At 39.2% G+C, this 27442-nt stretch overlaps 1 protein-coding gene across 1 annotated transcript in view; it reads left to right on the top strand.

Moving 5' to 3' along the window:
* LOC124166854 (dynein axonemal heavy chain 8) overlaps positions 1 to 27442 on the top strand; it is a 424156-nt gene that overhangs the window by 279394 nt on the left and 117320 nt on the right. The window contains exons 50-56 of the mRNA XM_046544564.1: positions 1379 to 1555; positions 2786 to 2953; positions 14837 to 15052; positions 19017 to 19154; positions 23567 to 23741; positions 25367 to 25488; positions 25582 to 25737. Coding sequence (XP_046400520.1) covers positions 1379 to 1555; positions 2786 to 2953; positions 14837 to 15052; positions 19017 to 19154; positions 23567 to 23741; positions 25367 to 25488; positions 25582 to 25737 — 1152 coding nt within the window. The remainder of the gene's footprint in view (positions 1 to 1378; positions 1556 to 2785; positions 2954 to 14836; positions 15053 to 19016; positions 19155 to 23566; positions 23742 to 25366; positions 25489 to 25581; positions 25738 to 27442) is intronic.

The raw sequence follows: 27442 nt of genomic DNA on the forward strand, positions 1-27442 counted from the left end.
TACTTGATTTGAGGTGTTAGATTGGATATTTTCTGATTCAATTACATTTTAAATTGCCTGCTTTAAAACAAAATAATTATTCAAGTTTCTTCTGGGAACATGCTATCAAAGAAATGTTATTTAGATTTGTATATACATTTACCTAAATTTTAACCGATTAAAAATAATTTTTATAAGCTTTCAAGTTATTTATCGGTATTAAAATTTTCCTCACGCACGTTTCCCCCAAATTTGATCACTTTCTCATTGCATACCGACTTGTTTTTCTCCTGCAAATGCTTCCGTTGTGTTGAGGTGGATTTTGCACTTCCTCGCGACAGTTTCACGCTACAGTGCATGCACATGGCATATGTGGAGCTCTCTTTATCTCAATAAAAATGCTTTCTCACAATGAAATTTTTAATCAATATATCATTAAATGAAATTGCAATTGTGCAATCTACGTCATAATTGACAATGTTTAGAACAAAATTGACTTCACGTGCGATGAGGTGCGAGAACAGCAAACGAGACAACAGTTTCTTCCGAAATTTGTCATGGTTATGTTAAACGGATGGGCGCATGTGAGTGCCCAGATTTAGCTGTTGAGTCTAACTCTGGTAAGGCAGTACATATTTTCTTATTATTTTGGGCGTATCAATGTTTAATATTGTATCGAGAGGGAATAATTTCCTAGCTATTTTATTTTGTTTGTTTCATTTTTAATAAATCATTTAAATTGTTAGAAAGGGTTTGGTTTCCCAACTACATTGTGTAAAGAGTGATACTTTGTTATGCCAAATTTACCTCATTTGTTTTTTCTAATAAAAATAGTTATTGAATGGACGAGGGGGTTTTGATAGTTGTTCCTAATTACCTATCACGAAACCTGGCCATCGTCGCAACTGCAGTCTATCTGGGTTGATTGAGGACGGAGACGACCTTTATTGTAAGTTCTGGTGGTCATGGAGACCTGGCGCCCGAGGGTATAAGGTATTTAACAAAATGGCGTTGCATGGTATGCACTTCTAAAGGGAGTCATACGGTGATGACATGGAACCGAAAGTCTATCCTCTTTTGAGATCAGTGACAAAATCTTGGCCATCTAAAATTATACTTCCAATGCTGAAGTCATATCAGTAGTGCCAAAATTGCTACGGAGGGTATTTGGAGGCTTGTGTTATGTTGATTAAGAATTTTGTTGAGATAGTTTTTTAGATAAGCAGCCAGTATACGCAGCTTTATTTATTGAGTGTAAAAAATGCATTATTTAACACACTTTGTCTGAAATAAGTTGTGTCTCCTGTGTTGTTCTACCTTAGGAGGTAATTTCTAAATTAAATATCTTTGTACCAAAAATTGTCTTACCAATTTGTTTGTGTGTGTTGTACTGAAATAGGTGTTGGAAGTTGTTACGGCTAAAACAGAGGCAGCTGAAGCTGTGAAAGCTGAAGTGGAAGAAGTTAAGAATCAAGCTCTTACCCTGTTTAATGAAATTGAAGTGGTGAAAAAAAATGCTGAAGAAAAACTAATTGCTGCGTTGCCAGCCCTGGAGGCTGCAGAGGCTGCTTTGCAGGTGAGTGCATATATGTATCTTGAAGGGATGGACGGATCCAAGATTTTTTTTTGTATTCAAATCCGGATCGGATCCTTGATTTCAGGTGTTGCGTCTTAGAATATTTTTGGATCCAAATGAATTTTTAGTTGCCTGCTATGAAACTTAAGTATTTAATCAAGTTTCTTCTGGGTACATAAAATCAAAGTATTGCTATTTTGACTGCCATACACATTTTCATATTTTTACTGATTAAAAATCATTTTTATTAGCTTTCAAGTTATTTTAAATACTCATGTCTTCACAAGCTCAGGATATGAACGGTTACGCTTGGGTTTGGAATTGAAAATAGCTTATCTTCAGATTTATTATCGACTGATTTCATATTTTCCTCACATGCGTTTGAATTTTGTCCCTTTCTCATCATATACTGATTTGAGTTTCACTCGGAGATACTTCAGTGGTATTGAGGTGAGTTTGCACTTCCTCAAAATAGTTTCACGCCACAATGCAAGCACATGGTATATATTGAGTGCTCCCTATGTAAATAAAAATGTCTCCACTGCAAGGAAGACATTTTTATCAGTATATCATTGAATCAAATTACAACTGCGCAATCTGCAACACAATTAACATAGTTAAGAACAACATTGATATCACGTGCAGTAGGGTGAGGAAACTGTGATAGAACAAGATGATCGCTCAGCGAGAGAAAGGGATGGGCAAGATAAGCGCATTAAGGAGAGGTGGAGGGGAAAGAGTGAGTTCCCTCTGTCTTTCATGCAAGGAGGGAGCAAGGGACGATCACGTCCCATCTTGCAAGTAACGCCGCTGCCTTCAAAGCAAAGGCGGGCGAGCTATGTGATTTAGGCAATTTTCCTTTCCAGTCCGTCTTGTTTTGTTTGAATGTGCTTACACTACGCTTGTTTTTTTTAAATTGTGCTGTATGGACTACGTTGAATATTGGTATAGCCTTGTTGTAACTAGAAAGCTTTGTTTCAATCAATTAGAGCTTAGAAAACTTAAATGCTGTCATTAATTTGTGATGTTAGATTAGTGCCTACAATCAATTACTTCTGGTAATTATTGGATTGATATGATTGATCATTTTTTAATTAATTGTTTTATGATTTAGGTCATTATTTGATTGATAATTATTGGTCCTTGAGTAATTATTTGTTTATTGGTAGACCTTTCCTTGATGGGTTTCACCGGGCATACTTCTACTCATTTCATTTCTTTGTTTTACAGACAATCAAAGCATCAGATATTGCCACGGTGAGAAAATTGGGCAAGCCTCCATATCTAATTACTTTGATTATGGATGCAGTGCTCATACTATTCCAGAAGAAATTGGAGCCTATCAAACCAGATCCTGAGCGACAGTTCTTAATTCCATCTTGGAATGAATCATTAAAGGTATTTCCTTGAGAGCAACGAAGAGAAAAGAATGCTTTTCACAAGCACTGCAGTTTTACCAATGTGGCTGATGTGGACTCATTTCACTTAAAATGTTGACTTGTTATTATTTTAATTCTAAAGCAGGAGATTTTATATGGATCAGAAATTCTTTTATCAGAATGCAGTTACGGTACATGGGAAACATGTGGACTCGCTGTCAGTTTTGATATTGCCTTTCTAACTGGAGCAAGAATAGGTAAATTGAAAGCTAGTACACCCATGTCTCGTTTAGCGCAAGGGATGCGTTCCTTGGGGTCTTTGCGCTATACGAATTTGCGTTGTACGAGAGCGTTTTAACATTGGGAAGATAGGGATGCGTTCCTGGTAGCATAGGTCTTGGGTATTGAATTTCCTCTAAAACATATATATTCCCATAAATAGCCTTAGAAAACGTTGTATATAGAAATTTTTATAGTTTAAAACATTTTTAAAGATAGTATGCACGCATTTGAAGACTTTTATTCACGTTAAAAAAAATTCTTACGTGTTTTTGAAATTCCCTCCTGTCGTGCGGGTGGGCTAACATCTCCTATCTCAGGGGTTCGTAATGCATTGCCGGCAGTTGACGATTTTTCAAACCAGTCTGAAAACAACTATTGTGTCACCCAGGCCCTTTTGTCGCTCATCAAAGTGACAGGCAAATGCTACTTTGAATGCCATTTCATAGCTAGCGGAGTTTATGAATGATAAATCATTTTAATTTAAAGTCCTCCGAGTCATTAGCAGCTACGTGAAACAGTCTTTAAATGCGTTGAAACCTGACCCAGGTTTTCCTTCCCTGAAAATGAATGAACGAGAATGCATTCTTTTCCAAAAGAATATCGTCTCGTCAGCACTAAAAACTAGTTGAGGGGGAAAGGAGCCACTTTCAATCACAGCTTGGAGTTCATCAGAAAATGTTGTGGTGACTGCGCTATCAACACTTGCAGATTCACCTGATATTGCTGCACTGAAAATACCTGCTTGCCGTTTAAATTTTGGAACCAACCGGAGCTTTCACTTAATGTCTCGGAACGATTACTACTCTCGTCTTTTTGTACTGAATCACTTTGAACTTTCCGTATGTGTAGACCGCTTGGTTGAAGTTGGTGCGGCTGAGGTCACTGATGTTTTAACTTCGTCTTTATTCAGAATAAGGCATCATGCATTTAAACTTATGCGCAATATCGCTTTGACGTTCTCCATTTTCAAAGCAATTGACCTATATCAATTTCTCTTCTAGGTTTATGGTTTTTCTTGATAAATTCTTGATTTTTCTACCCGCATTCCTATTTTTTGCCATTTTCTCTTGGTTTTTACTCTGCATGGCTCTATCGAAATCACCTTCTACTGCTGAACTGTATTCTTGAGACGCAGAGGGCCTACGACTGCGGGGAGGGAACGAAGCTATTGTGTTTGAGACTCTATAGGGGACCCTCTTATATGTTGATGCTATTCATGCGCAACTCGGCCACCGCTCCACTTCTCCCCCGTGAATACCGATGACCTTGAAGGCTTTTGCGTAGACCCTCTACCTGGAAGTCAATCGCCCGATAACCTATGATGGCAAAAATTACGTCTCAACCAGTATTGCTTAAAAAAACTCATTTCCACTACCCCCACGCTCAATTAATGATCTAAATTAACTCATCCTGTTAAGGAGACGAGATAAATTACTTCGGTAGGCCGGCTATCTGGACCCAATGACGAGTAATACTTTTGGCCATTGCACAGCAATGGAGTTCGATCAATATATAAACAAAAAAGAAGATTTGAGGCAAGCAATTATATTAATATGCGTAAAATGATAGAAATTTCGTGTGTACTTAGCACAAGTTCACGTTTTATCACGAGAGCGTTTAAGATTTTTGATTAGGCTACACTGCGTTGCAATGTTTCCCCGAGGAACGAATTTGCGCTATATCGAAATTGCGCTAATCGAAATTGCGCTATACGAGACATGGGTTTACAAACTTTAAACCAAGAAAAACATGAAGAACCTTGAAACAAATGATATGTTCCTGAACCTTTGCTCCATCTAAAAATCTTGCAGTAGTAGTTGTAAACGGTGTCATTTAATCCATCGTTGTCGGAGAAAGCAATTTTTCTCTATGTAGAGTTTAACTGATTATTATTCAAGTTCCATCCTTGTTTCATGCAAGCACTTAACCCTGTGGGCTGATTAGCAGTGTAGCATTGATGTGGGAAATGAAAATACACAGCAAGCAGGAGCAAACAACTTTTATGAACCACACATGTTACATTACTCGGCGCGACTAACACACAAAAAAATGAGCAGTGCCTTCTCACGCCTGCCTACCTTGATGGCTGATAGCCGACACAAGAATGAAACCCCAACACTTCCACTTGTCAGATATCAGACACAAAATGAACACAATTAAATCAATTTAAAAAATATAGGTGCATCTCACAAACAGAACTATCTTAGTCCCAACTTGGACACAAAATCCTTAGTTTCAACACTAGTTACAGATTTAGTAAACAAGTTGGCCAAGTTATTGTTACTTTAAACATACTCAAAACATACCTTCCCCTTTTCTACAAAATCTATTACAAAGTTGTACTTGACCTCCAGATGTTTTAATTTCTTAGAAAAAATTATGTTTTTATTGAAACAAATAGCTCCCTGATTATCAGCAAATATTTTATAAGGGGTTCTAGGAAATCTGGATTGCCCCAACTCATCAAGGATTGATTGATAGTAACCACAATGCCTCCTTTGTCACCTCACACATTGCAATACAGATACTCTGCTTCGACAATAGATAATGCTATCACATTTTGCTTAAGAGTCTGCCAACAAATTGCAGCTCCAGCAAGCTAGACTACATATCCATCCACTGATAGGTTTTCTACAATTCTTATCATTTGCCCAATCAAAATGACAATAAATCTCAATGGGTGCATTTTTCCTTTCATAGTTCAACTTTAAGTTACGGTATGCAAAAGGTATCGCAATATATGCTTAACATTGTTCCAGTCCTTCTTTGTTGGGTCATCACACTTTCGACTGATTTCACACACAGCATAACACAAATCAGGTCTGCTAGATTCAGATAGGTACAACAAATTACCAACTGCATTGCGATACAGATATTGGTCACACTCATCACTTTCTACTTCTGAATCTCCCTCTCCATTTACTTTGAGGGGTGACACACGACTTTTGCAATCTCACATACCATATTCACGCAGAATTTGCTATACCTAATGGCATTGATCAATAATACACCTATGTCTCGCATAGCGCAAGGGATGCATTTCTTGGGGTCTTTGCACTATGCAAATTTGCGTTATATGAGAGCGTTTTAACATTGGGAAGATAAGGATGTGTTCCTGGTAGCATAGGTGTTTGGTATCAAAGTTACTCTAAACCATATACATATATTCCCATAAATAGCCTTAGAATACATTATTTATATACATTTTATAGTTTAAAATATTTTTAAAGAAGGTAGGCATGCATTCAAAGGTGTTTATTCACGTTAAAAAAATTGGTACGTGCTTTTAAAATTCCCTCCTGTCGTACGGATGGGCTAACATCTGCTATCTCAAGGGGTCGTAATGCATTGCCGGCAGTTGACGATTTTTCAAACCAATCTAAAAACAACTATTGTGTCACTCAGGCCCTTTTTTCACTCATCGAAATGGCAGGCAAATGCTACTTTGAGTGCCATTTCATAGCTAGTGGAGTTTATGCATGATAAATCATTTTAATTTGAAGTCCTCTGAGGCATTAGCAGCTACGTGAAATAATCCTTAAATGCCTTGAAACTTGACCCAGGTTTTCCTTCCCTGACAATGAATGAATGAAATAGCATTCTTTTCCAAAACAATATCATCTCGTCAACACCAAAAACTAGTTGCGGGGGAAAGGAGCCACTTTCAATCACGGCTTGGAGTTCATCAGAAAATGTTGCAGTGACTGCGCTATCAACACTTGCAGATTCACCTGATATTGCCGCACTGAAAATACCTGCTTGCCGTTTAAAATTCTGGAACCAACCGGAGCTTTCACTAAACGTCTCGGAGCGATTACCACCCTAGTCTTTTTGTACAGATTCACAATGAACTTTCCGTATGTGTTGACCACTTGGTTGAAGTTGTTGTGTCTGAGGTCACTGATGTTTTAACTTCGTCTCTATTCAGAATGAGGCATTGTGAGTTTAAACTTCCGCATAATATCTCTTTGATGCTCTCCATTTACAAAGCAATTGACCTCTTTCAATTTCTCTTCTAGGTTTATGGTTTTTCTTGATAACTTCATGATTTTTCTACCTGCATTCCTATTTTTTGCCATTTTTCTCTTGGTTTTTGCTCTGTATGGCTCTATCGAAATCACCTTCAGCTGCTGAACTGTATTCCTGGGATGCAGAGGGCCTACGACTGCGGGGAGGGAATGAAGCCATTGTGTTTGAGACTCTATAGCGGACCCTTTTATGTGTTGATGCTATTCATATGCAACTCGGCCACCGCTCCATTTCTTCCCCGTGAATACCGATGACCTTGAAGGCTTTAGCGTAGACCCTCTACCTGGAAGTCAATAGCCCGATAACCTATGACGGCAAAAATTACGTCTCAAACCGTATTGCTAAAAAAAAACTCATTTCCACTAGCTCCATGCTTAATTAATGATCTAAATTAACAATTGTCATTCTGTTAAGTAGACAAGATAAATATTGGTAGGCTAGCTATCTGGACCCAATGACGAGTATCACTTTTGGCCATTGCACAGCAATGGATTTTGATTAATATATAAACAAAAAAGAAGATTTGATGCAAGCAATACTATTAATATGCATAAAATGGTAGCAATTTCATGTGTAATTAGCGCAAGTTCACATTTTATCACGAGAGCGTTTAAGTTTTTTGATTAGACTACACTGCGTTGAGATGTTTCCCCGAGGAATGAATTTGCACTGTATCGAAATTGCGCTATACGAGGCATGGGTGTATTTTCTCCATCATTAGGTCTCACAACATGCATGGATAACATCTGGTACATATTACCCAATGCTCTGACTTCCAATGCACTAGATAATTGTTGTTTGGCCTACTCAACTTTACATTTCTTCCCCCACAATGCCAAATCATCTACATATTCCCCTATTATGAGTTCCTTCTTCTCATCACAATACACACATTATCACTTTTCAGTCTCTTAAGTTTTAGGTCATAAAGTACCTTGTCAATATGTTCATACCACTCTGTCCCACTTTCTTTAAGACCATTATACTCTATTTAGTTTACTGACATAATTTTGACGTCTTTCCTCAAAGTATTTAGGTTGTTTCATGTATACTTCCTCATGCAATGGACTGTTCAGAAATGTTGAGAAAACGTCCACATGCTCTTGAACCCATCCATTTTCCACTGCTAAAGCCATTAACAATCTAATGCTTTTACGTTTCATCACAAGGGAATAAATCTCTTTGAAATCTATACCAGGTATTTGCGAGAAACCTTGTGCTACTAATCGAGCGTTATATCGTTCGACAGTACCGTCTGGCTTTTGCTTAACCTTCAAAACCCATTTACAACCCAGTACATTCTTACCTGCGGGTTTCCTCACAATTTCATAAGTACCCTTTCTCTTGAGATTAATCAGTTCCTCCATCATCAGTTTTTTGCCAGTCCACAGCGCGATGGGGCTTCGGTCTCCTATTCCTCTAGATGGACACAGAACACGGATGTAACAAGCAGTGTTCGTAGCTTCTGCCCAGAAATTTGCCGGTTCTCCTGATTGAATAATCAAACAAGGAATCATGTCTGCCAGTGTCCTATTCTGTCTCTCAGATACTCCATTTTGCTTAGGACAATAAGGGACAGTTTTCTTGTGCATGATACCATTCTTTCGCAAGAAACTCTCATATTTGTCACTGCAATATTCTCCTCAACCTTCCATCTGAATAGCCTTCAGCATAGACCCTTGCAAATTCTCAGCTTCAGCCTTAAACTGTAAAAATTTATCAAAAGTTTCATTCTTCTTGGCAAGAAAATACACTCTCAAATATCTTGAAAAATTATCTGTGAAAGTCAATACATACTGCGTACCACCATTTGAAGCCGGACAGATTTTACCCATTAGGTCACTATGCACCATATCTATCACTTTGTTTTGGGAATCGTTTTCTCGTCATCTTTCTTCGTATGCATACTGTGCATTTCTCTTTTTCATCTTCCTTCACCTCCTTCAGACCAGGTATCTTATTAATTGCTTCCTCATTAAGGTGCCCAAGACGTTGGTGCCACATTTTCGCAGTCCTCAATGCAGTTGCTTCCACGTCTTCATCAGGATCTTCTGACGTGGTCTCACTCTCACCTACCGCCACTGCCCCTCTCTTTCTTTGCAACTAGCAAATACAGTCCACCTGACTCGCGAGCAGTAAATAGAGGTTTGCCATTGTTGGAGCCGATTGCACAGTTCTTATCAAATTCCACTATCAGATAGGTGCTTCACAGAGATTGGTTTGCACTCTAGTTTGGGTACATAAAGCACTGGTCAATCCCAATGTCCAGCCTCCACATGCTTCTGTCAAATTTACGTTAACAGTTCCTTGAAGGTGCTGAAAAATTCATGATGTGGCGTCATGTAATCTGAAGCTCCCGAGTCCACGACCCACGAAGATTTGCCATATTTAGAAGTAGGAGTCCTTAGAATACATGCTCTGAATCGGTTTGTGGCCACTTCACTCTTGTTTTCATTTTCTCCTCGGTTCCTGTTGATTTCAACCCTCTTTTGATTGCATTTTCTTGCTACATGACCATGGTTGCCTCAAGCATCACACCTAGGACTGTCACAGTTTCTGGCAACCTGTCCCCATTTTCCGCATTCAAAGCACATAGACTCACTTGCTTTTATCATCTTATCTCCGTTTACGCCACTTCCTCGCATCTTTCCGTTTCCTCCGTGATGGTTTTTCCTCTCGCCTCTGTCATCGGGCTGATTTCTGCTGAATGGATGGCCTTTCATTGATGTCAATGCTGTCGGTCCTTCCTCTCTCTCTTTCCGATCACTTTCTCTCTGAACCTTAGAGTAAATAGTCCTTTAATAACTCTATGATCTGAACCCTCTTTTCTTCTACAAGTAACCTTGCTTTCACAGCTCTAGTAGTAAGGGTCCCTTCCTGCTCCTTTGAACGGATTGGCCCTTCATATTTACTAAGAGGCAATCCCATTAGGAAAATCATAGCAATTTGCTTATCGGCAAATGTTATTCCGCCTTTGCTCACCTTTCTGTAAATATCCCAAATTCTCGACATATACGCCTGCATACTTATATTTTCAGTCTTCTCCACGTGTACCATCTCTTTCATTAGCATGACAGTGTGAAGTAGGGTAAATGTTGCATGGATATCCTCAAGGGTCAGCCAGGCCTCTCACGCTTGTTCACAATCACCTATGTCTTGCAGATATTCATCATTAACATGTCTGAAAATATGCACCAAGGCTCTCCTGTTTGTTTGTGCTTGCTCCGCATTCAGCTCTTCCACGTCATTGAATCCAGGGTCAGACGCATTCCAACAGTTCTTCTCCATTAGTCCAGCTTGTGTACGAATGGCCCACACGTAGTAATTATATTGATTCAACCTCAAGTAATTATCATCTTCACGCACTTTCCCTTCGTTTATCATTTTCTCTCGCTTAACGCCGGCTGCATGAATTTTCTTCTCAACGGTTCTTCTCTCGACTAACACTTGTCACTTCTTGTCAGTTTGAGGATGATAGGTACGCTGGGCCCGTAACCTGTGGGCTGATTAGCAGCGTAGAGTTGATGTGGGCAGTGAAAATGCACAATAAGCAGGAGCAAACAACTTTTATGAACCACACATTTACTCGGCGCAACTGTCCGACTAACACACAAAAAAAATGAGCAGCGCCTTCTCACACCTGCCAACCTTGATGGCTGATAGGCGACATGAGAATGAAACTCCAACAAACCCAAGTCCATTGTGCTATAATAGGAGACAGTTTTGATCTCCACGCATTGAAACATTCCCCTTTTCCATTCTTCCTGCATAAAAGTGGGGTGGAAGCTGGCGGAATAAGGCAATACATATTGTGACGAAAAGCCTCGTCACTGCTCATTCCGCGTTTGTGTCCTGCCCTTTTCCCTGTTCAAGTTGGCGCGCGATCGTAGCAAGCAATGAGCGACCTCTTTTTCTCGTCTGGTATCATTTTGCACGTCTTTTGTTGTGTTCAAATGGGTATATAAGGCCCGGTATTGGGTGAACTCGGGGTTGATTCCGCTAAAGAAGAAGAGGTGACGCGGTGAACGTGCCAAGGTGGGGCAGTAAGAACGAGGCCGCTGCAGACGGGCTACGGCATCTTGGAGGTCGGGGAACACGACAACGGGGAAGGCGTGCCGGAGAGGAGAGTGCAGAGTGCAGTCGAGGAACGAGAAAAGTGTCCTCGCCTTCGTCAAGACATCACGACAACATCCGAGGATCCGCGGGATGTAGTTCCCCGCGGTTGACGGATCGTGATGCGGCGACCAGGATTCGGACCCGCCGTTTGACACTTAAGTACTCTAAACCCTCTCCCGGGACAGGGAAATAATCCCGATCCTCTCCCGCTCCAGCCAGCCCATTCGCCCTCGAAGAAAGTCCCCAGTGTTAACGTGTGTCATCCTAATAACCCAGTGGTCTCATAGATAAACTCACATCACTCTTTCCCGGTCTAGAGACCGTCTCGATCTCGTTTCTCCCGTTCACGTCATTCCATTAGGATCGACGTCAGATTCATTTTGATAAAACAGAATGTGGAGCCTGTAATATTTTAAAGTAAAGCAACGAACATTACCTAAAACTGTTTTAAAATGAAGTGCAGTGGATTTAGTCGCAACTTGAACAAGATAACGAGTGCCCGTGTCATGTCGATTCTTGAAATGTTCAGTGTAATTTTTGCCCATTTCTGTGCATTTATTTCAGTAGTCATCTCATCCCTCATATATTAGGTGTAAGATTTCTTTCTTTTTGTTTCTTGCGAATTCATCATTTCTGGCATATTCGTTTCGTTTTTGCAGTGTGTCATTTATGTCTCGCCTAAGTCCGCATCACCCCATCTCTCATTAGTGTTTAAGAATCAAAGTGTTCATTTTTTTTTGTTTAATAAATTGTGTATGATATTCAAACGCTGTGTACGAGGTCCTTTATCTCCTTGCTGCGCCATTGCAATGCTAAGCTCTGAGTTCCCATCTTGACCGCAAGCCGCAGAACCCACGTCAATTTAAGAACTTAGATCGTAATCTCTGTTCGACGATGCACGGTAAGCGGGTGTGTATTGTTACAATATATATACTGCTGTTGTGATTGTGTAAAACCTCCAGTGTCTTTATTTTAATTCCAGATATAAGATTCTCTTTTTTGGATGACCTTGAAATAGTGCGTGGAGGAGACTTTTACTAATGGCCATCACTTTGTCGGGACAAGACCCAAATCAAGTTCACAAAATTCTAGAAAACCTCTTCTTCCTTCTCGAATTCCTCTGATGTTATTTCACTATATTTTTTGCTAACTCTTTGCTTTCAACTAGCGAACATGGTTCAAAGTGTTGTTATGTCGGAATCACTAGTATTCTAGCATAAGCAATCTGTAGGAATTTTGCTGATCTATTCGGGTGGAAATAAATACCTGCAAATCTGGTGAAAGAAGTTAATTTAAAGATAAAGTGAGCATGATAAAGATGGTGGCAATGGAAAATTCACTCAGTAAAATCCCCATTTTATATCAATACCTCCACTGCACATATGCTCAACAATCGCCCATCGAATCAAATCCGCTCATCTAGGAGCCCAACAACATGACTACGCTCAGTAGCTGGCAGTAGCCGGAGCACAAGCGCTCACCTCTGCTGCTTGGAGAATTGGAGGTGAGCATTTATGCTGATTCATATTGCTGGGGTACTAGATGAGCGGATTTGATTCGGTGGGTGATTGTTGAGCGTTTTTGCAGTGGAGTTATGGATATGTACAAAAGTAAATTTAATAGAGATGGGTCGAATAGCAGATTTCTCGAATTCGAATATCGAATTCAAATATTAAATCATTGCTCGAATATTCGAATACCTCGAATTTCGAATACCTCGAATTTCGAATGCCTCGAATACTAAACGATGAATGCGGGAATGTTTGACTCGGTTGCCTATGCAACGGGAAACACAAGATTTTGGGGAGTATTTTAATTTCCTTTAAAGGATTCGAACAGGAATTTAGCTGATTAATGGAATATTTTAATTTTATGGAAACAATTGGGCAAATAGTTGATTCAACTAACATCTCTTTCAAATATTCTAAGGGGACAAACCACCTTGCGAAAAATGATTGCATGCGGTCTCGGCATTTACACTGCTACGATGGATTTCTGTCTGATGTATACATTCTTATCTGCCAAACGCTATTTCAGCGGCACACCCATCTGTTACTCGGCTTCATCCAGCTTCTTATTTTCAACAGGTAGCTTGCTTTACCTCCACTCTCACTGTCAAGTGCTAGCGGACAATCTGAGGTGTTTTGCAAAATACACGCGCTTCTCCACCGGATTTTCTTCAATTATTTTCAGTTCATCTTTGAAAGTTCTCACGAGATAAGAAGATGAATTCGAATTGCTATCAGGGAATAATCAAATATCCTGAGAAAATATCCCTTTGTCTGTTACTGTGACAATAGAGATTTATAGCATAACTCATAAATTGTAACTTTATATACGTTTTCGGAAAAAAATACCATGTCAACTCCGAAAAGCTCAGCTGCGATGATATCGAGTTTTGCCAGAATGCTAAGTCTCCTTCATATTTCTTCGTCTTTCCGATAAATGAATTCAGAAATACATCATGTTTGGTCTTATTCTTTTTTAAATTACGTGCACATTACTAATATTTCAATCCAATAAAGGTGTAATATCAATTGCCGAAAGTCATTGTTAGACACCTTTTGGGCTAATAGGTGATTCATGCAGTAGTTGACCTCCAGAAAATGGGAACTTTGAAGCAGGTAGGCTGATAAAGGTCAGTGGGTGAGAAAAGGGGGGGTGCGAAACACGTTTCTATTGTTCTTGTGTAACTTGATATTTTTTTCGAAGCTAAGGTCCTCGTAATATGATCCGTGCGCAAGCTGGGAACTGTTTTTTATTTCGGAGAAGAGGAAAGCCTCTGAGGGGGGCCAGTGCTGAATGGAGGGTGATAGCGGATCTTGGGAAATGCGCTAATGTAACTATCCCACGGTACTCAAGCAGCAGTTGACCTCCAGAAATGTGGAACTTCAAAGCGGGTAGGCAGAAAAAGGTCAGTGGGGAGAAAGAGAGAAGGGTGGAACACGATTCTATTATTCTCTTATTTTCCGAGTCAACTACCAACGACAGTGTGCGACAGTATACGGCATAAAATTCAAAGCATTCGAAGTATTCAAGAGCGTACCTTTGGTATAATTATTCGAGACCTCGAATATCGAATACTTTCTAGTATTCGAGGTAATCGAGTATTCGTGGATACTATTCGTACATCTCTATCCAAAATACATAGGTTTGGCACGTTTTACCACTAAATTACCACCATAATTGAAACTATGTACATAGTTAGTAAGATATCCTTTTTCAAGAGTAATCTGCTAAACTTTCTCCATTTCTAAATATATTATGAGTGCTTGGCTATTTTGTAATAAACGAGGTTGCTATTTTTATCTGTGTCTGAATATGAGTGTACATCCCTTCATTTAATGTTGATGCATTTTTATGTGTGTGTTTATTCATGTATAGACATGGCCAATATGTATATGCTATGTATGTATACATATCTCAAATCTCTGGATCTCTCAATCACAAATAAATGAAATATATTTCCCTTCAGGTCATGAATGACACCAAATTCTTGTCCAACTTGCAAAACTTCCCGAAAGACCAAATAAATGGGGAAACAGTTGACTTGATGCAGCCGTATCTGGATTACCATTTATACACCTTTGAAAGTGCCAAACAAGCTTGTGGTAATGTTGCTGGTTTAATTCAATGGACAATTTCAATGGCAATATTTTATGGGATAAATAAAGAAGTGCTGCCTCTTAAGGTTTGTTGATTTTTCCAAATTAATATTTGTATGAATATGAATTAATTTACTAAAACCAATCATTGCAAGACAAGAGGGGTGAGCAATTATGGCTTAATTTTTGGTGGGTGGTCCCTGCACCTATTCTTTGCATTGTTCATCCTCCTTCCACAGCATAGCACACACTCCCTCTCCACACTTCACCCCTCCTCACGCCTGCCTTTTCCACCAATTGCTCCTCTTGACATTACTAAAACACTCAATTCCCTGCATCAATCCTCAATCATACATCTTTTGATTTTGATCTTCATCTGATATTCATTTGATCATCATATGGTATTCAAACCTTTGACCCATTGATTCAGTATGTATGGATCGGTTCTTAGAAACCCTCACACGTGGTATTAATGAAGTTCAGCAGACTCCCGATCATCCGGCAGTGATTTATCTGTGTTGCGGATTATCAGTCCACAAGTTTGCAATCCTTCGACTTTTTCCACGATATTAAAAGAATCATCGAACCCAAAAAGCACCCGGATATTTGCATTTTAATGTAAGGCGAAACCAGTCTTATTATTTCCATTGGAATCCCCTTTGTAAAATGGAATTACATTCATATTTTATTTACTTGCTGACAAGGAATGTTTCAGGTTTATTGTACGTCTCTGATCTAGCATTGCAGACGACAATCAGGGACAGGAAGAAAACTTTTTATTAATATTAGAAGATTCTTCAATGGTAAACCAAACGTAAATTAAGAGAAATTTTATCTGTGATCTTTAATTGTATATTTTATATTGCAAATGTGGATGTATTGCCGTGGCCTCGCCCAAGAGAACCAGAGATTTCATCGCACTCGGGCATGTTTATGCCGCAACTTGACAAGGTTAAACTGGAGAGGAAGGGAATAGTAGAAGTGAAGGCAGCAGGGAAAGTGGAAGTAGAGGTAGCATGAATCATAGCCTGGCACTCGCCAGCGTAGATAATTTGCCATAAGTCCTATAACTGCTGTGTGATAGCGTGATCGCGTGCCTGTGACCTTCACGGGAGTTACGTGCTCCTTTTTGTCAACCATCGAAGGGCATGGTTCCACTCAGTGATCACAAATCAGCAGTTGCATCCCAGGCAGCTTGTGCAAGACGCAACTATGTGGTGTGGTGCCTGCAGTGGCGGCATGCTAGGGGGGGCGCACTCCACCGGGGGGTCATAATTTTTTAATATTTCGTGTATTTTATTAAGTTTTTACGGCAATCTAGGAATTAAATTTTGTGATGCCATATGTTCCGTTTTTTTCAACAAAAATACCTAGTTTTCCTAATAAAGCTTGATTAATAAATACTTAATGCAGAAGACTCTCGGTCAAACGGATCGGCTTAGTCCGGACTCTCGATTATACTGATCAATGATCTTGAAGAATAAAAATATATTTGCTGCTATATTTTGCAAATACAAACGAAAATACGTAACTTTCGGTTTTAGCGCCTACATTCTTTAGGCGAATATGCCCGCAATACACTTCTGTTGTTCGTTTTGCAATCATAATGCGTTATTTGTCAAATCTATACAATATTTGCAATGATTTATGTAGCAATGACACTTATGTAGCAACACCTGAGGAGGGAGGGGAGTGTCACTGACTTCCACTAGGCAACAAACACTACTAGAATGCACGCGCTTTGCTATGGCAGATGTAAACTTTGATTGAGGTGTTTGCGTTGCTTCTTGAATACAATATGATTTAAAATCAATAATTAAACACACAATTTTAACAAAATCTGAAATACTCACATTCCTTTAGTTATATTGCAGAAGTCCATCCTTCTTTCCTTTTGTCCAGCAAAGTGATCAATTACACGTTCGTTGAAATCAGCGCCGGACAACAATTTCTTTCCTATTGAACGCATGGCAAAGTTACTAGTCTATAATAAACAAGGGACGACACAAAATAGGCCGACGAAAAATACGATCAAAAAGAACAAGGTGCCTGGACACAGAATTGGGACAATTTTTCCCTATATTTCCCTAAATCAAAAACGAGCACTGTTGATTAATTAAAATTGTCTTCTTGAATGTACACACAGCACTTAGAAACTTCTTAAACGGCAATTACTCACAGTTAACTCCTCGAAAATGATGCCTGAACTCATTTCACTTCGTTCTTTCTGAGAGTCTTGCTGTTACTATAAGGACGACTCAAGGGAGATAGAAGTCGTGGTCCACTAATGCTGATTCAGCTGAGGGACGAATTTAAGGTCAGCAAAGGCATTCAAGCAAACAGAAGACGTCACGGACCATCTCCTTGAGTCTAAGATTCATATGTGGTAAACACACGAAACGCCAACGGGTCGCACTTGGAATAACCATGTCTTCGAAATAATTGCCATGATATAATAGAAAAAAAATTCTAGATCGTAAAAGAAGATGACTCTGAGCCACAGATAGGAGCTGTAAGGATCTCTGCACCATGATATGAACTCTTCGAAGCCACTTAAATCAGACCCATTTTCCGTCAGACAGCTACCTCTCTGCTGCTGAGGAATTAGGTGAACATGAACTAATAGAACAAGGACGGCTAGAAAAATGATGAATCTACACACAAAAGGTGCATTGTACGCGGCACTTCATGACATTCATTGAATAACTCTATTTAAAATCACGTTTTACGGGTTAAATCATGCTTAATCCTTCACACTATCACGCACGCACCTATTTCTTAAATTATAAATCAGTGGGGAATGTTAACTGATTTTTCCCAATACTGCAGGCCTTTTGATAAATTCATCTGAAAAATAGGTTCCACATTTCTAATCATCGGGAAGATATGAATACATTGTTAAGGCCTAAATATTATAATATTAGTTTCCCCAAGGCTCTTGAAATTCGTAATCATAACAGAACTGTGGCAAATACTCGAGAATAGTTTTCCTACGTCAATACGGCCTTTAACTGGTTGGATTTTATGTGTTCCGTAATTCAAACACCCAAAAACGCAAGCATAATGAGATAATTTATTTTCTGTAGCAATACCTACCAGTAATTAAAAATTAAAATCGTATAGCTACACCCAGTACAGTGTCCATTCTGATTCCGTAGGTCCCTTTTCTGTGGCAGCACCAAGTAGACGCCAGATTATACGCCCGCCGGCCAGCGCAGCAATGTCAACTCACTCGTCGCTCTGCGCATTCTCGGACGACGTCCCAAGACTTCCATAAGACACAACGTTAGACGCGTCATAGCACCAGCAGCCCCCACCACTACCACTCTCCATAGAACTGCATGGGGATGGATTGGGACGTTCTGGCCAGCGCCCCACGGCTACAAATACGAACGTCTCGCGCTATTTCTTTTCGTGTTTTTCCTACACTTTCGATGTATGCGACTGAAAAAACACTCTGATTAATTAGATGTATAATTATAAATTAATGGATATTAATATTTTTTTACTTTTTAAAATATTTGGGAGGGGCGGCGTCCGAGAGTCCTTATGGGCAAACCGCCACTGGGTGCCTGATCTATGGTTTGCGACGTCGCACAGTGGTTTTGAAGCATTCTTTCAAACCATTTCTCTGAATCCGTGATCTTGCAGCCATGGATGCATGGTCTTCGGAAACTAGGTATTACACGGAACAGCAGGAGTATGAGCACAATCATATTATCGCCGCTTCAAAGATCGCAGTTAGGAAAAGGAAGCTCATTATGATTCCAGGAAGCAATCTAAATTAACCGATAATGTGTGTAAATAATAATAAATTGTTTTATTTACCTAAATTTTGAAAATTATAAGAAATGAAATTTAAAGTTTGAATTATTTGTGTTTTCCGAATATTCATGTCGCCTCTCCCCATTGGTAGCCCGGATAATTGGGAGTTTGCTGTAGTTAAATTAAATCACAGAGATGACTTTCCAAAAAGTCATCATAAATCTTGATGTTATGTTACTTTCCCTAATCTACCCCTTTTGAGATGATAAATTTGATTAAAAATAGGCTGACCTGGCGGTGCAAGAGGCCAAACTGAAAAGAGCATCCATTGAGCTGGAGAAGGCTGAAAGTATCTTGGAGGAGAAGAACAAGGAACTTGCGATTGTCAAAGCTGACTATGATGCGGCCATGTATGATAAGAAGGTGAGTGTCTCACCCTTTCATGTGATTTGTTACATTGAACCATAAATGGAAGAAAATTATTAACTTAATTTTTTTATTCAGTTTGCATTTTTCATTATTGAAATCTTCAGCATATGCCACCGTCTATTGCTGTCTCCCTGATCAATTTTCACAATGTTTTCATTTTGGAATAGCATGGTACTAATTTTTTTAAGTTCTTTGCAAATATGTATTGTAAAAATTCGATCCTCATGTCTTTGTTATTGTCTTTTGTTTCTGTATCATATCTGCTATTAAATCTATGTTTTAGTGTACAGTCACTTTCAAAAGTTTTAGGACAAAGTTTGTGGCGCCACTTCTGCTTCTCAAGAAAATTTAGTTTCCCTTACTCCATTTGTTTTCCTTGCTCACGCACTGCAAATATTTCGCTTCCATGTGAAGATATATGAACAAAGAGGGAGAAGTTAGCGAAATTTATCGTTTTGTTTCGATCTTTGATGGATTTAATGATTAATTTCGTGTGCACACTCTGTGTCCTTGCTCCGGTTTTCACTGCTGGTATGATATTATGCATTACAAAAATCCCAACGCCAGAAGCCGTGGTGGCGTAGTGGAGTTAGTGCGACGTCGTCATAGTAAAGGTTGTTGGATCGATTCCCCTGCTCGGAATTATTATCTCAACATTTTTTTTCCTTGTAACTCCTTTTGCATTTAATAATGGGTTTCAAATACTTTAAATTCGCTGTAACCGTTATATACTTTTTTTAATGGTAAATGGTGATATACAAGTTAAGAATTGGGCAAGGGTTGACGTATCATTTTTATGGGTTGCTAGTACACATTTTGAACGTTAGGGATTTGCAAAAGGGGTAACCGTAACCCGACGGTAAGGGGCGCATTAAAACCCAGCGTTGGCATTAACTTAGTGATTTTAGATTGGCGATGAAGGGTCATACATATCAGTTGATTATTGCATTAATTAGTTTAGAAAGCTGTTGATTATCATGATTTTCTGCAATGAGCACCATGCTTTATCACACGTCTCTTGAGACGGGTGATAAAGAACAGTGTTCACCACCACAAACCTCAGTCTAGGGATTCAAAATAGAGCTTCGAAATTAAACTTTTAAACGCACTATTTATAAAAATTCCCTGGGTAAGACCCCCAGTTTTTATGAGTCGGCACCCCTGCATATATATCATTATTAAAGATGGCGGAAATAAGGAATTCGCCAATATTTGAATCCTCTTTCAAGTACTGTGTTAAGGCGAACGACAAATAACTTCAATTGCGCGTTCAGAGCACGTTAAAAAAGATAGGGAGTAGAGAAAGCTGGCATCGGCTTTCTCTTGTTCTTAACGAAAGGCGCCAAGGGTCTGAACGTCACATGCGACGGACAGATATTTTGTACTTGCAGTGTTACCCACACACCACACAGGATGGGAACGACATTCAACAGAAAAATGTCCACCACCACCAGATTTTTGAAAAAAGCCCTCGGAGAGAATTACCTATGCACTGTCAAAACGAAAATCTGTCTCCGTGAAACCCCACTCATGCTATACACTTACCATAGCAGGCACATAGCGCTAGAGCGTTGTAGAGCTCAATAACCCATTACAACTCTTAAATAATTTCAAGTTTTTCTAACTTAACTGAGAATCGTTTAACAGATAAACCTTTAAATATTGAAAAATGAAAACTAAAGGAATGAAGTAAATTCTATTATCATGACAAATTATAAAATGAATCCCAGGTAAGTTAAATTTGTGGATGTCAATCATCTCTCCCCGAATAATCAAATAAAAATGACTTAAAGTGAAAATAATAATTGAATAAATAATCAAAAATAATTACTTGCGAACCCAAAACTTATGGAAAACTTTAAAATTGATAATTTTATTGCCGTGTTTTTTTATCAGAACATACGCATAAAAAATAATTGTAAATTTTCGTAACATCTTTTATCTACCAATAAAAGTAAAATAATCAAAACATGATACAAAAATGGCAAAGCTTGCAAAATTATTCTTCGGAAGGCGTAAGCGTTGGTTTTATCTAATTGATAGCGAGTAATACCGCCATTATTTTCTATGACCGCCTCCAATTTGGAGCTCATAGAACGAACTAAATTCTCGCACACCTGAGGACGGCGTCCAACCGATTGCCATATTTGGCGTACATGACCAATTTCTTTCTGTGAATTTTCTAATTTTTATGTTTTAACTTATCAAAATTTAGACATTGTGGTTTTATAAAGCAGTTAATAAAGTCCAAATTGTGGCGAGCCATTTATAACTCGGTTTGGTAAAAGTGCACTCCGTAAACGTGCCCCGTACCTAAACGAACCTGAGTGTACACTACACATTTGGGTTTATTCTGCACTAGCACCTTCTGATATACAACAGTTTTTGCTCTGTTATTAGACGCACGAACAAATGAAGCGGATAGTTTACCAACACTGAACATGACACATATAATTGTTCATGAGAAAAACATGGATTTCCTAAATTCAGACAACAAACACTCAACGGTTGACATAGTAATTAGCTAATCATCATCACGAATGAAACACGAAGCCGAAATTTGAATTTATTTGAACCCTAAGGGCATATAAGATGGGATCATGGGAATCCTTGGAATGTGAATATCCTCATCTTTTGGATTGCTGATGTCTTCTGTGGAGTTTAGGGGGGGGAGGTTGAAGGGGTAGGTGGAGGTGAGGGGGAAATGGGGAGGGATTGGCTGGTGGCTAGCAATTAGCGACGTTCAGCCCTGGCGGTTTGAACGCTGTTTCCACCCAGTTGTGCTGGGTGAATTTTCTGGTAGTATTTCGATTTAGGAAAGGGAAAAGCACTGCTCGAAAGAACTATTTTGTGTTGGAGTACTGGTTCAACGAATGGGGGGGACTTGGTGGAGATGCGATGGTTGTTCATTCGAATGGATACTGCCGTGGTGCATTCTCCAATGTAGTAGGCAGGGCAGAAATTGTAGGATAGTCGGTAGATGGAATTAAATGAAGAGTTTAAAGGAAAAAGGAGAAGAGGAAGATTTGTTGATGACTGGTGGGGAGGTGGAGCGAAACAAGAAGCAGCACTTGCATCTTGGGCGGTTGCACGTTGAGGAGGAAGAAGATAGGGGGGCAGTGTGGGGGAGGGAGGGGCGGGTGGATCGGAATATTTGCGCACGTTGGGTGCCTTTCTGTAGGTGATAGAAGGGCGGCAAGGGAGGAGATTGAAGTACTTTGGTTTGCGCTGATGATGGCGTAGAGGTCTCTTAAGATATTTTTTATTTCTTAGGGCTGTTTAGGCCTTCTTCTAATTCATTGGATAAAATTCTAGATTGTGCATTCGCAAAAGGGTATAACATCAACAGGTTTCCATTACCAGCTCGCCGATTACTTGGATGAATCCGTTCTGACAAATTAGTTGGATCTTTGCATTGATTGAAAACTAGAAAACACATTCAACGCAAAACCCAAATGAAGTAATATGTGATGATTATAGAGGCTATTTGCTGTATGTAAGTCAAGTTGGACGTCATAATAATGACGCACATATCACCCGTCTCAAGGGACGGGTGAAAAAGTATGGAGCTCATTGCAGAAAATCATGATAATCAACAGCTTTCTAAACTAATTAATGCAATAATCAACTGATATGTATGACCCTTCATCGCCAATCTAAAATCACTAAGTTAATGCCAACGCTGGGTTTTAATGCGCCCCTTACCGTCGGGTTACGGTTACCCCTTTTGCAAATCCCTAACGTTCAAAATGTGTACTAGCAACCCATAAAAATGATACGTCAACCCTTGCCCAATTCTTAACTTGTATATCACCATTTACCATTAAAAAAAGTATATAACGGTTACAGCGAATTTAAAGTATTTGAAACCCATTATTAAATGCAAAAGGAGTTACAAGGAAAAAAAATGTTGAGATAATAATTCCGAGCAGGGGAATCGATCCAACAACCTTTACTATGACGACGTCGCACTAACTCCACTACGCCACCACGGCTTCTGGCGTTGGGATTTTTGTAATGCATAATATCATACCAGCAGTGAAAACCGGAGCAAGGACACAGAGTGTGCACACGAAATTAATCATTAAATCCATCAAAGATCGAAACAAAACGATAAATTTCGCTAACTTCTCCCTCTTTGTTCATATATCTTCACATGGAAGCGAAATATTTGCAGTGCGTGAGCAAGGAAAACAAATGGAGTAAGGGAAACTAAATTTTCTTGAGAAGCAGAAGTGGCGCCACAAACTTTGTTCCTAAAACTTTTGAAAGTGACTGTACATATACTTGTTGATATTTGTAAATTGTGTTTTGCTCTGAGGGTGATAGTGATGGATAATAAAAGAGTGATGTTCAGAGCATAATGAATATCTATTCTATTCCACTGCAACTTCTTGTCTTGCTAGCTTCTGGAGGATGATGCTCAAAAACTTCAAAACAAGACAGATTCAGCACAAAAACTGCTGGAAGGGCTGTCTGGAGAGAGACAACGCTGGACCCAGCAGTCACATCTCTTCAAGTCAATGACTGAGCAACTTGTTGGAGATGCCATCCTTCTTACTGGATTCCTCTCATATTTGGGTGACTCATCCTTAAATACCATCATTATTTCCTAAATATGCTGCTGATGCTACCTGTGACAATGTAGCAACAGGCAGAAATGGATAATTCCCACTTTTGGAGGGCTATAGTGAACAATTGGTGTGTGGGCCTCGACTAAGTGGAGCTTTTGCTGTGCTTGCTCTCCTCCCTTCTATAAGGACCTTGCCTTACAGAACTATTTCACTGTGCAGAGGAGGGGTCAGTGCCCAAGTAATGCATGCATGAGAATCAATGTAACTACAGTCCCTGAAATTCCTTTAGTCAATGATCAGTATTTAGAGCAGACATATTCTATTATTCATGGTGATTGAGAGAGCCACTGTTATAATGATGAAAGTGCCAGTGGCGCAGCGAGGGGGCGGTTTTGGGGGATAAAACCCCCCCAGAGCTCAGAGAGATTTTAAAGTTTAATCTGCTTTTCTTAATTGGATTGATATTACCAATAGAATAGCGTAGGGATTAATAAAATACCCCTCAGAAAGTCGTAAAACTCACCATTTTAAACCATTTATCTTAAAAGTCTGCAATTTACTAATCTTGCCAGTTTTCCTGGTGGGTATTCCATACCCCCACACACACCGGTATTAGTTGCACCTAAACCTCCCCCAGCCTTAATTCCTGGCTGCGCCACTCGAAAGTGCTGCTAGTTTTAAATGGGGCTAATAATGATATTAGTTTTTATCTTTGTCAGCATTTTTTCAAGGATTGTTAACATTGTTTCAAATAGTGTTTTGCTGATATGATGGGGTTTACGCTTCAACTTACCACACTGGAGTGTCCACTTGGAGGAACCACCCCTGCATGTCGTACAATGAGAGACAATGAGAACATTAATATCTCACTGATGGCACGGCATATACTGAAAGGAATGAATGGCTTCTGGTATTCACACATTGAGTCGTGACAATGACGCTAACAGTTTGCAGTTGTATAATAGGAAGATTACGTGAAATAAAGGAATACTCCCAGGCAAAAAGCATGTTGCTTTCCAATTGCTCTCTGAAGGTTACCAACGTTACTTTCAGATTGCTTTTCATTTACTTTCCAATACCTAAGGCCAAGTATATTCCATTTCCAAGTGAAGGTTATGGCGAAATGAAAAATAAATAACCTTGGTAACTTTTCACTGGAAATTTTTGAAACACTGAGACATCATTTTCTAGTACTTGAAAATGACACCTCAGCATTGACACACGTCGTACCAATACAAAATTTCCGGTGAAAAATTACCAAGGTTGTTTATTTTTCATTTCAACATAGATTTTCACAAAGTTAAAGCCAAAACAATTGATTTCATCAAAGGTTATGGGTTTTATTTACTTTCCAAATATTGCTGCATAAATATTTTGTTCAGCATTTCCTGTTGGATAGAAAGATTTAAGGCCCCTGTTGGCATCACCCAAATTTTGAAAGGGGTTGCATTGTAATTGTTACAACTTTTCATTTTAAGTACAATTTGTAGCAGAACCATTCCATAAGCCATCATCAAAGATGATCATTAATTATGGATATTTTATATGTAAATTCTGAATGTACCTAAACAATAGAAATCCTTATAATTCCCATGCATTTGTATTCTTATCCAAACAAGCTTTTATGCTTAGGACCCTTCAATCAAGAATACCGAATCAATTTACAAAAGAGTTGGGAGCAAGGCATCAAAGAGAGAGATATCCCCATGACGGATGACTTGGACATAATTGATAACCTGGTGGACACCGCAACGGTTGGTTTCACTCACTGATGGTATTTTTCCAAGAATGTATTACGCCATGTTCACCATGATGATGCTTTTCACGCTTGTTTGTAACTTTCTTAGATTGGGGAGTGGAATCTTCAGGGTCTTCCAAGTGATGAACTCTCTATTCAGAATGGTATAATTGTCACCAAAGGAGATAGATACCCACTCCTGATTGACCCTCAAATCCAAGGGAAACAGTGGGTCCTCAACAAGGAGAAGGACAATGAATTGACTGTAAGTAGAAGCATATACATATATTGTTTACTTTTCAATTACTATAGCAAATATAGATGGATCAGTTCCAGTTTGTTAACGGTTCCAATTCTGATATAGTCACTGGCATTTATTCTCAGTCCCTGTTCTTAACCCTTTCGCTACTGATGCCAAAAATATTCGGCAGTTCGTTTCTTGACTCAGGAGACGAAGCCAAAAATATTCATTGTAGAGTTTCCTTCACAGGCGCACGATGCCGTAAATATGCGACGTCCTTGCTCTTCTCTCCTTACTCTTGCTTGTATCTTGATTTCAGCATAAACATCAACATTGAAGGTATTGCTGCATTAAATCCATTAACATTGACGGTAGAGCTTTGTTCAAAATTTGACAATTCTTTGATAAAATGGAGGAATTCAATTCAAAGTCTCGATTTTACGTGCAAGCAAATATTATCCATGTAGTTAATACCCATTAACACTTCATAAGCTTACAGTGAACCAATACCCGTGGTAGGGTTATAAAACCAGAAAGGAGGGAGCCCTCGGAGTCCAAGATAATGCAGAGTCCCCGCTAGGAAGGGTGAAAAAAGTTTGAAGGTTGGTGCAGAGAGTGTGTGATTACCTGTGAGACCCTTCTTAACAAATGTCCTGCAAAAATTCTTCGTAGAGAGCGGACCGAAGAGTCTCTTGGGGCTCATTTGAGCAGTCATGCTAAGGAGAGAACTCCACCATCTCGAAAGGGTTAATTGTAGAGATGGGTAGGTTCCCCTACTTGCTTCTTGTTACAGCCAGGTCTTGGCCTGTGAAACTGGTTTCGAGAACCAATCGCATAAAGTCAGTGCAATGAACCGGCTCGGGATGGTGACGAGGATTTAAATTTGGCACACAAGATTCTTTCAGTTTTCACTCATAACTGAAAATACTGTATTGTATGAGGGCATTATTGGTACATAATTCTTTAAAACTCTTTTATATGTTCAATCTACTTTTCGTTGTTGCATTGGGGAACTTGCATTGGTCGTCGATTGCTCTAAAAACTATTTTGAATAAGTAAAATGGATACATTAGCTCGAAAAAATACCTAAAGTTTTCTCCATTCATCATCAAAAGAAATAAAAAAATTGACTTTAAAATCGAGAAAAAATTCTCTGAGCCGACCACTGTGCGAGACTCCCGAGCATTGCCAAGGCCATGTGTGACGTCATATGTGCCTAAACAACCGTAGGGAGTTGGGAAATACGATGAGCGCATGCTGTAAAATTTGTTTTGAGGGAGTATTTAGCCACTCATCGTCACTTGTTCTGTTATTCTTGGGCAAGTTTTCCTATTGCTATTGCACCACAATTATTACTTGGGATATTAATAATGTGACATTGGGATGATAAAGTACAAGCATTTCACTTCATATGTTTTAGTTATCAGAAAAATGGATGATAACGTTGCCGCTCGTTCGAATAGTACACCTGAAATTCATCTACATCTACAATATATCCCGCAAGCCGCCTAAAAGGCATGTGGCATGGGATGTTAGGGCATCATCCTTTTTTTAGGATACCAAAAATTGATGCCACGACCCTCATGGAATTTGTTATGACAAATTATTGCTATACATCGGCGGCAAATCGAGATGTAAAAGAAACTTGTATCACTGGAGGATAGCGATCGTAAGCTGTGCTGTTGAATTTGCCAACGCCGAATTAGCGGAGAAGGTAGTCCTATCCATA

Source organism: Ischnura elegans, chromosome 10 (assembly GCF_921293095.1).
Source record: "Ischnura elegans chromosome 10, ioIscEleg1.1, whole genome shotgun sequence".
Classification (NCBI taxonomy): Eukaryota; Metazoa; Arthropoda; class Insecta; order Odonata; family Coenagrionidae; genus Ischnura; species Ischnura elegans.